Consider the following 10,944-nt stretch of genomic DNA (forward strand, 5'->3'; position numbering starts at 1 on the left):
AAATTTTCTCCAACAAAAACTAGTTTCCAATAATCAAATCACACTCGTTGGTTGGAGTGGTTGAGAAAACTACCCAAATGTAAAACATTATACAAGATTAATATTATTTTTCCAAATCGAAAAATTTTGTATGATATATTCCCTTTTTATCGTTTGATTTGATTTTCAGACTGCGGTCGATTTTCGGAAATCCATTTGGACTCAGGAGCTAGTCTCCAAAATTGAATTTTGCAAGATAAATATAATATAATCTTTCTTTAGCTACAAATATAAAAAATTATAAAGAAATTTCCATAATTATCAGCTCTATCATTTTTTTTCTACGCATGTTAAATTTAAATTGAAACATAGATTTTTCACGCATATATAACCTAAGTTTCCACATGATATATATATATTTTTACATTTGACTCATTCTAATCGAGAAATGATCAATACGAATACGTACGTACCTCAACACTTGACATGCATATTTGGCTTGCACAAACTTATTTGTGAATCTATGCAAAATACACTGAGAAGCAATAATATTATATATGATGATTATATATAGAAGTCTCCGTAAAGAAGATTTTCCGGCGCAAATTCACCGTGGATATTGGCGTCACTTCCGGCCAGAACCGCCGGGAGTAACCCGTCGAAATTGTCGTAACCGGCGATGCCTAAGATAAGATCCGGCAAGCCGAGAAAAGCATCATCAACATGACTACAAATGTCTTCATGATCAGTTAAAGAACTGGAATCGGAGTTGGATGTAGGCGAGCGATCATTCGTGCGGTCGAAATCTGCGACGGGAACCGCCAGCTGCGCGGCTTCGGCCGCGGCGGCCTGGACGTCTTTGGCAGCCTTGGAGGCGGCGCGTGGGAGTCGGTGAAGTAAGTCGGGGAAGTTGAGGAAAGCAGAGTGGCCTTTGATGGCAATGGCGGCGGCGTCATGGGCTCGAGCCGCCATTTCTGCTGTGTCGAAGGTTCCCAACCAGATTCTTGATTTCTTTCTGGGTTCGCGGATTTCGGAGACCCATTTGCCCCAGCTTCGTCTTCGAACTCCTCGATAGGCTTGGTGCAGGTTGTTTCTTTCGTTTCTCTTGGGAATTTTGATCTTGTTTAAATACTTTTTACTCGTTTTTTGTGTCGAGTGAAGGTCAGCTGCCGCATCAGTCTTGGGTACGGAGGAGGTACCGGCGGAGGAGGAGGAAGAGGCGGCGGCGGATTCTTGCATATAGTCGAAATTGGTGATTTGATCCATTGGTGGAGATGTATGAATCTTGGAAGGAAACTTGAGATGGTTTCGTTTTATACAGAACTGGGGAATGTGGCTCGAATGGGACAGTTTCCTTTATTTGTTTTTCAATTTTTTTCTTTTTTTGATTTTTTGCACTCTTTTTGAGGTCACACTTTCTCATAATCTTATATGTGAGCAAGGTTTATTTATTAATGGATAATTTGCTTACACTGTTCCAGTGAAATACTAAGATCGTTAAAACACTTTATAAATAAAATGATATATTAATTTCTTGTGTTTTTTAATTTTGAGCACATACATTTTTATGTTTTCAAATTTTGAGCACAAAATCTCTTGTCCTTATGTGTTTTTAAAGATATTTGTGCTCAAAAATTGAAAATACAAGGGGTTAACAATCTCATCAATCTCGTTATTTCACTGGATAATGTATGCAATCATCTCATTTATTTATTTATTTTTACGTTAATGTTTGGACCAGATCCGACTTAAAAACAAACACGTGAACAATAAATATTTTTATTTCAAGTGAGATGTTAAAATAAGTAGATGAAAAATTCTTTAAATGTTTCTTTGATTAATATATGCATGATTGGGCTACATAATAGGGGCAGTATTCTTTGGAGTGAAGCGAATTATACAGTGCATGACCACACTATGCATTGTCACATATACTAGGCTTCCTTCCAATTAGCGGAATCAAACAATGGAAAATGTAAGAAAGTTTTCGACTTAAATCTCTCGTAATCATATTAAACCCAAATCAAACTTTCCTATGTTACAGAAACTTCCTTCGACATTCATTCAGTAAATTTAGAATGTTCAAATTCTACAGCAATTGACTCAACATCATTAATTCAAAATTTTATTAAGATTTCTTTGTAAACCTGATGAGAAGGCAACGTTGGCAGCCTAAACTTTAGTAAATTAATTATTACATATATACGCGTAGAAGCAAAGGTAAAGGATGTGTGTGCACATGTTCAAAAAAAAGAAAAAAAGAAAAACCCAATAACTCAATTAAAGTGCATTAAAGTATAAAGAAATTATATTTCAAATATTGGAAAAGTTAAATGGACTTGCCGTACAAAATGCTATTTTGACCAATGAAGCATTACGTGAAGAGATTTGCACATCTAAAATGAAAAAAAGACTGACAATGATCACATGTTTCATCTTTTGTATTATTTGGCTTTCGCAAGGAGAATCGAACAATGCTTATGAAGGAAGGGATTGACATTGTTTATCCCTAAAGAGAAAAATGTTACATGTCACCTTTTATTCTTCCATTGGGAATTTCTTTGCTTTTGCTACTTCTAGTGTTTTTTTTTTTCAAATTTTTGTATAAATATTATTGATGGAATATATCTCGATAACTTGAACTACGACCCAAATCAACAAGAACAAAATGCATTGCTCCTAAGAAATGTTCAAGTTAGTGGGGTATGTGAACTTTGGTCATAGGTCAGGAGTTCGATTCTCCCTGCCAACACTTTCTTGAACTAGCCTGTCACACAGAGCTTGCATAATGTGGTTTACCTGACTAACGTGGTTTGCAGGCTATTGCGTTAGTTCGGGGGTTTACCCAGAGCGCACCGAAAAATAGCAACTGCGGGTTTCCACCTAAAAAACAAAAAAAACAAAATGCATTTCAAAAACCAAAAGTATCATTTTTTTTTTACTCGAAAACCAAAAGTATCATTACTTTCAAGAAGATTCATTTGTAGAATTGTAGGTTGAAAATAATAGATTTTAAATGCATTATCCGATATAAACACCTGCTATGATTGCGGGATGTGGATAGATTGATGTTTTTTAAAACTATCAAAATAATGATTTTAAAATATATGGTCGAATATTTTTTTTAAAATGATCATCTCATATGCATTTGAATACATTAGAAAATATATATATTTTTTTAAAAAGGAAGTTTGATTAAAGAGCCCGTTTGGATTTTGTAGAGATTTTTTAAAATAAGTGCTTTAAAAGCTACAATTTTTGGCTTTTAAAAAAACTCTAATTTTGACTTAAAAAATGCTTATTTAAGCACTTTTTTTGTCAACCAAACACCTTGTTAACTGAAAAGCACTTAAAAAAGTGTTTTTTTGGCCTAACTTTTGAAACCAAACGGGACCAAAGATATTCTCTCATAAAATAAAAACATCAGTGGTTCATTAAACCAAATCAGGGAACACAACTTCAGAAATCAAAATTCAAAGTAGGAGACATTCTTCTTTCTAGACCAGTTATAGTAACAACTCCTTAGCTATAACAAGGATAGCTTGATTCTATGACCGCTTCACAAAAACAAAATTACAAATCGTATATCCGAAACAAGAATATTACAATCATTTACAATACGACTCAAAACTTGATGCATCCGACGTTGACTTTAGCAATGCCTCAATAACAAGAAGAACTTCAGTTTCGATCCTAACATTCGAGTGTTCAGATTTTTAAGCCAACTCAGTGCTTCTCGTATTGCCATTACCGATTTACTTCTACCTCAATCGGTGATAAATTTTGAAGTAGAGTCCCATGACAATACAGTAGGAAGGATACAACCATAGCCCATGAATCAAGAATTTGGGAATACAGCTGTATCAAGATTACTCTTCAAGAAATTTTCTCCATTTGATTGTTTTGATTAAATGTCAAATCCACCCCTTTTATTAATAAATATAAAAGTAAAGGGCCCTAAGGAGGTGTTCACGTTGGTGTAGTAAATAAACTCTTGGCCATAGGTCAGGAGTTCGATTGCACCATGCCAACACCTTCTTGAACTAGTCTATCATACAGGGCTTGCCTAGTGTGGTTTACCTGACTAACGTAGTTTGCAAGCTATTGCGTTAGTCCGAGGTTTACCCAGAGCGTACCGAAAAATAGCGACTACGGGTTCCCACGTCACAAAAAAAATAAAAAAAAATATAAAGGTAAAGATAATGATAATTTTTATGAATTTAAATTCCAGCCATTATAAATATCATATAATTAATCTCCGCTCCATAGTTTTCCATTCATCCATCCAAGCACAACCTACGAGAAATCAAGAAAAGTGCACATAAAACCAGTATCCATTTCAGAAATCTAGAAAGAAGTCAAGCCAAGTAAGTTACTATTTAACTGATGCATAAGTGTTTGAAGGATCCAAATGATTTCACGACACAGTTCCTGAACCTATTCCTTCCCTAAACGCAGACTTATTACGGTAGTCTAACAAATAAAATTATAAATTTACCGAAACCCCATTAACAGTTTAAGATATTAACAAGAGATTTCCGCCGCCGAGCAATCCAACATCCCAAGAATGCCTTCTTCTAGACGGCATGAATCGGGTTGTCGCTAGGATTAACATCTGAATTTCCCGAACTCGGACTAGCATGAAATGCTGACGGCCTAGTTGAGCCCTCGACGAGTTTGAGTGAGACGCTTGATGGTCCTGCTTCGCCAAGGGATTCCCCCAATGTTAGTTTAGACATTCCAACGAGTTCGTCCACATTGATTGGGCTCTTCGAATGGACTGGTGTTGGCTTTACCACTTCATGGGCCTCTTTTACTGGCTCAGCATTGTATCCTGGCCAAAATGGGAAGGGAACAGGGAAGAACGGGGCAACATAAGCTGGATATAAAAGCGGGTAGGCATATTGCGAACCCTCGGGTAGGGGAAGTATGGCTTCTACGTCATTGGAGTTTGCGGATTCCATTGATTCACATTCTTCATCCACAGCAGGAGGTAGTGGGGTGGGGCTGCTGCTTTGGGCCTCGGCTTGGGAAGGATTCGCGGAGATAAAATCTCGTGACACCATTGGAGTATCAACTTGCTGAAGAAATACATGAAAAATTGACGGCGAATATTAATCAGTTAATCTTTCTAAAAGGGGAAAAACCATCACAAAATTACATCAATATAAATAAGTGGGGAGTAAATAAACTGATTTGGTGAAGTAAACTGAGAGAATAAGGCACACAATCATTTTTCTGGATTTTATCGTGTGCTGAGCTGGATGGTGTTAGAATGTAATAGCTTACTCGTATAGAATTCAAATGGCACTTTAAAGACACTCAACCAAAACAAACACAAAAGAATAAAACTAAAAGAAATAAAGCAAGCTACGACAGTGGTAAATGATTGGAGTAAGCCTAATTTTTAAAGCCATCATCGGTCCATGGCATCATAGAGAGCTTTTTGTTCGCCAACCAATAAGCCAAGTGATGGAGTACCTGGTTCCGCAAGACCTACAGCTAGTTTTTGAGTCACATCTGTGTATTGCAGGCAGATATTATGTAATAAAACGATCTTAATATATATTTCAAAATATTTCAATGAGAATATTAAAATATCAATAAGCGAGATCATCGCGGAGATTTAGTCAAATATCCACCACATTCAAATGGCAAAGGTGATCCAAAATCATAATTTGTTTTTCGTTTAGCAATCAAAACCAAACGCATAATTTACATGAACGAAGATAAAAATGAAGGTTTACCTCATCGGCTATGATGTCAAAAAGGCTAGAGCGCCTTTTCCTCCGAGATACATTGCACTGCCTTATGAAGTACTTCTGGGCATGACTGGCAACCTGAGTCGGTGTTCTTGACACCACATAGTTACGTGCAATTCCACGCCAATCACCTTTACCAAGTTTTTGCAACCCAAGCAGAAACATCCTATGCTCCTCTTCTGTCCACGGAACACCTGAAAACATGACAAAAAGAAAGAATGCTCTGTTTCATCATTCAAACCATGTAGGCAAGGAAACTTATGATCAGGAATCCGGACTTCCTTCATGTTGGACCATTGTCATTATTCCCCAGCGAATAGTAATTTGAAGCATCACAACCACTCTCACATTTCTCAATCCTCAACACCCTCGAAACAATATCTAACCGTTATACTACATTTATTTTTATACACGAAAAATCCTAGATGCCTTGCATCAATATGGCCTCAACATTCAATGTAACAGTAATAATCAATCGTATAAATTTTTCGACCATATTTCCGATTTCTAAGTAACTCAGGATGCGGAACAAAGCTCAGTAAAACCCGTATCAAAAAACAAGGAAATCCAGGAAAAAAATCAAAAAGGACAGATTCTAAAACTGATTCTTCACTTAATTGCCATCAAAACAATCACATTGAAGCATCCAAACAGACTTTGTAACTTGGAACACCACACAGACAAATTTGTGCAGACACATACATATCAGTATTTACAGTCAGAGAGACATACAAACAATTCATCTTTCTTGTAGAATCATAGGCCTTTCAATTTTCAAAACATCTCTGACTAACTAATCCAGTTAGTTTCACAAATTCAATAATATAAATGGGAGATGGAAATGATCCAACATCAACCCATTTTCTTTTCTTCTAATTTTATTTCGTTATCCTCTTCTGTTCAGGTACTAAGTCAATTTCTTCAAGATTAAAAACAAAACTCTGAATTTTCTCAAATCAAACTTCAATTCAAGAAAACAACTATAAAACTCACAAACCATGCAGCACAATCATCGCATGAGAATCTACAGAACACTGCAAGCAAATAAACATAATCCATTCAAAAATAACAAAAAAAGAGGAAACATTTCCTAAAACACATATAAATATAGACCTCTCTTCCTCTCCCGGCTGGAAGACGACCCGGCTACGAAATCTTCAGACGCGTATCCATCGGCGGTGGACTGGCGGTCAGGGGTGTCGGCCGGGGAATCATTCGCAACGCCGTTTTGCGGGGTCCCACTCCCACTCCCGCCGCCTCCGCCGCCACCACTCATGTAATGGGTCAAATTACCCATACTAGCGCTCTTCCGGATCAACCCATCAGTCAATCTGACCCCAAAAAGCTTCACCCCTCGATTCGGGCAAGTCCGAGAGTTGTGCCCGTTGTGACTGCAATGAGAACACTTCCTTGTCATTGTATCCAAGTAATCAAAACAATTGGTTCGATTTTCTTGAAAAAAGATCGGATCTTTATCACATAATCCACGATAAGGGAATCAATCGTCCCGTAAATTGTTGTTTCTCTTCGTTCTGCTTAAGCCGATGATGCTGCCGCCGCCTCCGCCGCTGATTGAATCGGATGAACATATAAATACAAGTAGAGAGAGCATATAATTTATGGAGTGAGATAGGATTGTTGATTATAATATAATACACGTATAAAGGGATAGCAAAACTAGAGTACTTATTTCTTTTGGCCCAATTTGGAGCAAAGGATTACGTATTAATTGATTATATATTGTATTTTTTTTTCATGGTTATTGTGATATCCTAAAATATTAGAGCTATAAATTATGTTTATCGTCTAATCTCATGAACCAAATCGAACTAATTGATACCCAAGGTATATTTATTTTTTATTTTTATTTTTTGAAAGGAGCTAATCTTATTTATTATGCACTATATAAGAGAAGATAATAATAATAACGATGAGGATAAGATGATTACTTAATTAAGAAACAAGTGAAGGTGACACGCTTTGTCGGCCTATGTTGTTGTGCCACAAAGTCCTATTTGGATAAAATAGGATAATGGCTAAATATATATTCTTTGATGTTTAAATTCCTCTTTTAATCGATTTATTATTTCTTATTTTCCAAAGTGAGATTGGATGGAAAAATTTACACATAAAAATTATTGCAAAAATATTAATTTTTAATCTATATATGAATCGTGTTTATCAATCTCCAAAATAAATATACGTGAGAGCGTTTCACAAAAAAACTATATAAAATTTCAATCCTATTTGAATTTATTAATGTTTTTTATGCAAACAAATATGAACTAACAAGAATTAGATTTTTTTTTCCCTAGAGTTCAAACTCTGATCATATTCGAATGATTGTTCTAATTTTAAATTTTATGATCCAAGCACGAGAGTTGATATTACGAAAACTAAAATTGTTTATTTTTATAGACTATAGTGTGGAAAATTATCCATTTGGACTGTGTATGTATAAAAACAACTATTTATAATATAATATAATATAATATATATAGTTTACATATCACAAAGTACACTACATCTAATAAGATATGATTTTTAAATAAAGATTAATTTACTCTACTCACACGCTAACCTTTAGACTAGCCATCTATTTTTCCTTCCTTAAATTAAATATGTCTAAAGGACACTATTTGCTTCGTCTTCTTTTTAATCAATATATTCCCATGTTTTCCAAATAGTTGGAAATGTACTCGAAGTCTTGAATCAATCCAAAACATTTATTTTAGAATATTATTTTATATGTATAAATTAAGTGATATATTATATACGGACAATTTATAATGGAAACAAGCATATATACATACAAAAACAAGTAGTAAAACGTTTATAATATATACATACATATAATGTAATAATAATAATGTCTTTTGAAACTATAATAATTAATAATTATCATTATTTATAATAATACACAAAAGTGTGAAAGAGGTTATTTCGATTAATTAATAAAATGGTTATATAAATATCATGGTATATTATTATATTATATTTACGATTAATTCAGAAGAAAATAAAATATAAAAATGTTGGTTTTCCAGCTTAAATTTCAAAATGAATGTGAAATTCAAATATAAAGATTTCGTGGTATTAGTCAACTAAAGATTAGCTATAAACAAAATAAATAATAAACCGGCCTTTTCATAGAGACTTGAGACGCTAGATTTGTCCACACATTGGTCACATGTAGTCCATAATAAATAGACCAATCACATACATATATATATATATATGCGCACGCGTAAACTGTATAAGTATTTAATTTAATTAAATACTAAAGTATTATAATTTCTCGAGGTTTCCCTCATTTATTTATTTTGTCGTGGTTTATTTAATATATATAATAATAATGAGTATAAATAATTAATTTGGTGAAAAGTATATGATGTGAACACACGATCCTTTGAAAAACACATAAAACGCGTGGTTGCATAATGTTGCCAAGTGTTGGGAGGGTTACATGAAAAATTATTGGTGTATCTATAATTATGTATATTTGTCCCCATTAGGCCTACTTGTTTGCATTGCATTTGCACCACTTTTCTTGGGAGACATAAACAATATATGTTATCCAATATTCATTTGTCGAGTCTCTAATCCAAGCAGTATCTAATATATGTAGGATCGAACGTTTGTCGCTTTATAAAAAATGAGAGCTTGTGGTAATGGTGCGATTCAATTGTAGGATCGAGCGCTTGCCATTTTACCAAAAGTTAGCACCTCAACAATATATGTGTGTTAATTAGATCCAAATGATTATTGTTTTTTATCGCGGTAAGAGGGGGGAGATTAGGCTCGAACCTAAACCGGTGTTAAGCGGGGCTTTCGCGGCTGATGATTTATATACCGAATATGATATTAATTCAAGTAGAAATATTGTGGTCAAGTAAAAGCTATAAAGTGTATTCAGTATTTGGTAGTATCCTCCAAAAATTGAGGGCCTAATTGGAGGAACAATACAAAAGAACTTGATAAAACACATGTACTCACAACTTCTAACTGTGCCAAATTAAAAATCAGATTCTTTCACAAAAATATATTTAAAAAGTTGGATCAGATCATCAGATGACGAGAATGTCAAAACACATTAAAAAAGACGCAGCAGGTGCATTCATGACATGGACTGTACAATGCTAATCAGTTCGAGTTTAGATTTTTCAAATTTTATTTATTGGTGCAAATTAATATTTCAATTTGTATTATTATAAATGGACATGTGAAGTGATGATTGCGAGACATATCCCTTCAAATAAATAACCGAAGTTTAGTATTAATATTTTCTGTTTGTCTCTTGTTTGTTTATTCACTTGAACAAAAATATACAAATTCATGCCTAAGTTATGTTCTTAACTTGGTGATTTAAAAGTTCCATGAGCGCACAAATATTTATTCTCCCAGAATAAATTGGAGCATACTCACAAATTAAATTAGGTATATATAATTAGAACATACAAACGAGATTTGATTCCTTTCCTCTTTTTGACTATATCCCTTTAAGGATCTGGCTAAATGTTTGTTGAAAGAGAGATTTCGATATTTTAATTTTGATAAATAAAGTATTAAAATGGTCGGTGAGAGTCTCGGATTTTGTCAAGGAAAATTCGACGTGGGCCTTATTATTTGTGAAAAAGTATATTCTCAAGTATATCATCCAAGTTTTATCAACACTTGTTCACATCTTATCCCCCAATCTCATTCCTATATCGATCTCCAGCTAATTATAAAATAGTCTTTCTATTATTTTTTTAGCTTCTATTTTATATAGACAAAAGAGCAATGACAACTATTTGTTTTGTGTGGAAAAATAAGACATTGATTAATAATCCGCCATTATTTTATTTAATATTTGGATCAAGTTTTTAAAAAAATTAATGGCATACATCATTGGAAGTTAATATTTACACTCCATTTTTTGTTATTTGCACTCCATTTTTTTATATTTACCTAAATATATTGATTTATCATATTTATGTTGTACATTATTAATCATCACATTCACGAACCAAACAATAAATTATTAATACATAGTAATTAGGATTCACGATTTGGAGAATCTCCAAGAAATATATGCGAAATACCTTTTTTTTTATAAAGAAAAAAAAAAAAAAAAACACTGATCTTCCTGTTACTCGTATTATTGTGAGAAAAAAAAAAGTAAAATCTTAGACATATAAATAAATAGAGAAAATATTAAACA

At 33.7% G+C, this 10,944-nt stretch overlaps 2 protein-coding genes across 2 annotated transcripts; both read right to left on the reverse strand.

Annotated features, from left to right (window-relative positions):
* Positions 1–421: 421 nt before the first annotated feature.
* LOC140873800 (ethylene-responsive transcription factor ERF039-like) lies at positions 422–1,290 on the reverse strand. Its single transcript, XM_073277058.1, has one exon. It carries the CDS (start codon positions 1,243–1,245, stop codon positions 544–546), a length of 702 nt encoding a protein of 233 aa, XP_073133159.1. The 5' UTR covers positions 1,246–1,290; the 3' UTR covers positions 422–543.
* Positions 1,291–4,337: 3,047 nt separating this feature from the next.
* Positions 4,338–7,485, reverse strand: LOC140873658 (transcription factor MYBS3). The gene is made up of 3 exons (XM_073276859.1): positions 6,855–7,485; positions 5,727–5,935; positions 4,338–5,060 (listed from the first exon to the last, which is right to left on the reverse strand). Exons 1-3 carry the CDS (start codon positions 7,156–7,158, stop codon positions 4,557–4,559), a joined length of 1,017 nt encoding a protein of 338 aa, XP_073132960.1. The 5' UTR covers positions 7,159–7,485; the 3' UTR covers positions 4,338–4,556.
* Positions 7,486–10,944: the final 3,459 nt, after the last annotated feature.

The sequence above is a fragment of the Henckelia pumila genome, unplaced genomic scaffold, assembly GCF_033568475.1.
Source record: "Henckelia pumila isolate YLH828 unplaced genomic scaffold, ASM3356847v2 CTG_80:::fragment_1, whole genome shotgun sequence".
In the NCBI taxonomy this organism is placed as follows: domain Eukaryota; kingdom Viridiplantae; phylum Streptophyta; class Magnoliopsida; order Lamiales; family Gesneriaceae; genus Henckelia; species Henckelia pumila.

What these genes read in the sequence shown, in the direction of transcription:
- LOC140873658 (XM_073276859.1), bottom strand. Translation starts at nt 7,158, where the DNA reads ATGACAAGGAAGTGTTCTCATTGCAGTCACAACGGGCACAACTCTCGG. An exon ending in CAGCCGGGAGAGGAAGAGAG is followed by an intron (nt 5,936 to 6,854) that starts GTCTATATTTAT and finishes TCATGTTTTCAG; the next exon opens with GTGTTCCGTGGACAGAAGAG. An exon ending in TTGACATCATAGCCGATGAG is followed by an intron (nt 5,061 to 5,726) that starts GTAAACCTTCAT and finishes GTATTTCTTCAG; the next exon opens with CAAGTTGATACTCCAATGGT.
- LOC140873800 (XM_073277058.1), bottom strand. Translation starts at nt 1,245, where the DNA reads ATGGATCAAATCACCAATTTCGACTATATGCAAGAATCCGCCGCCGCC.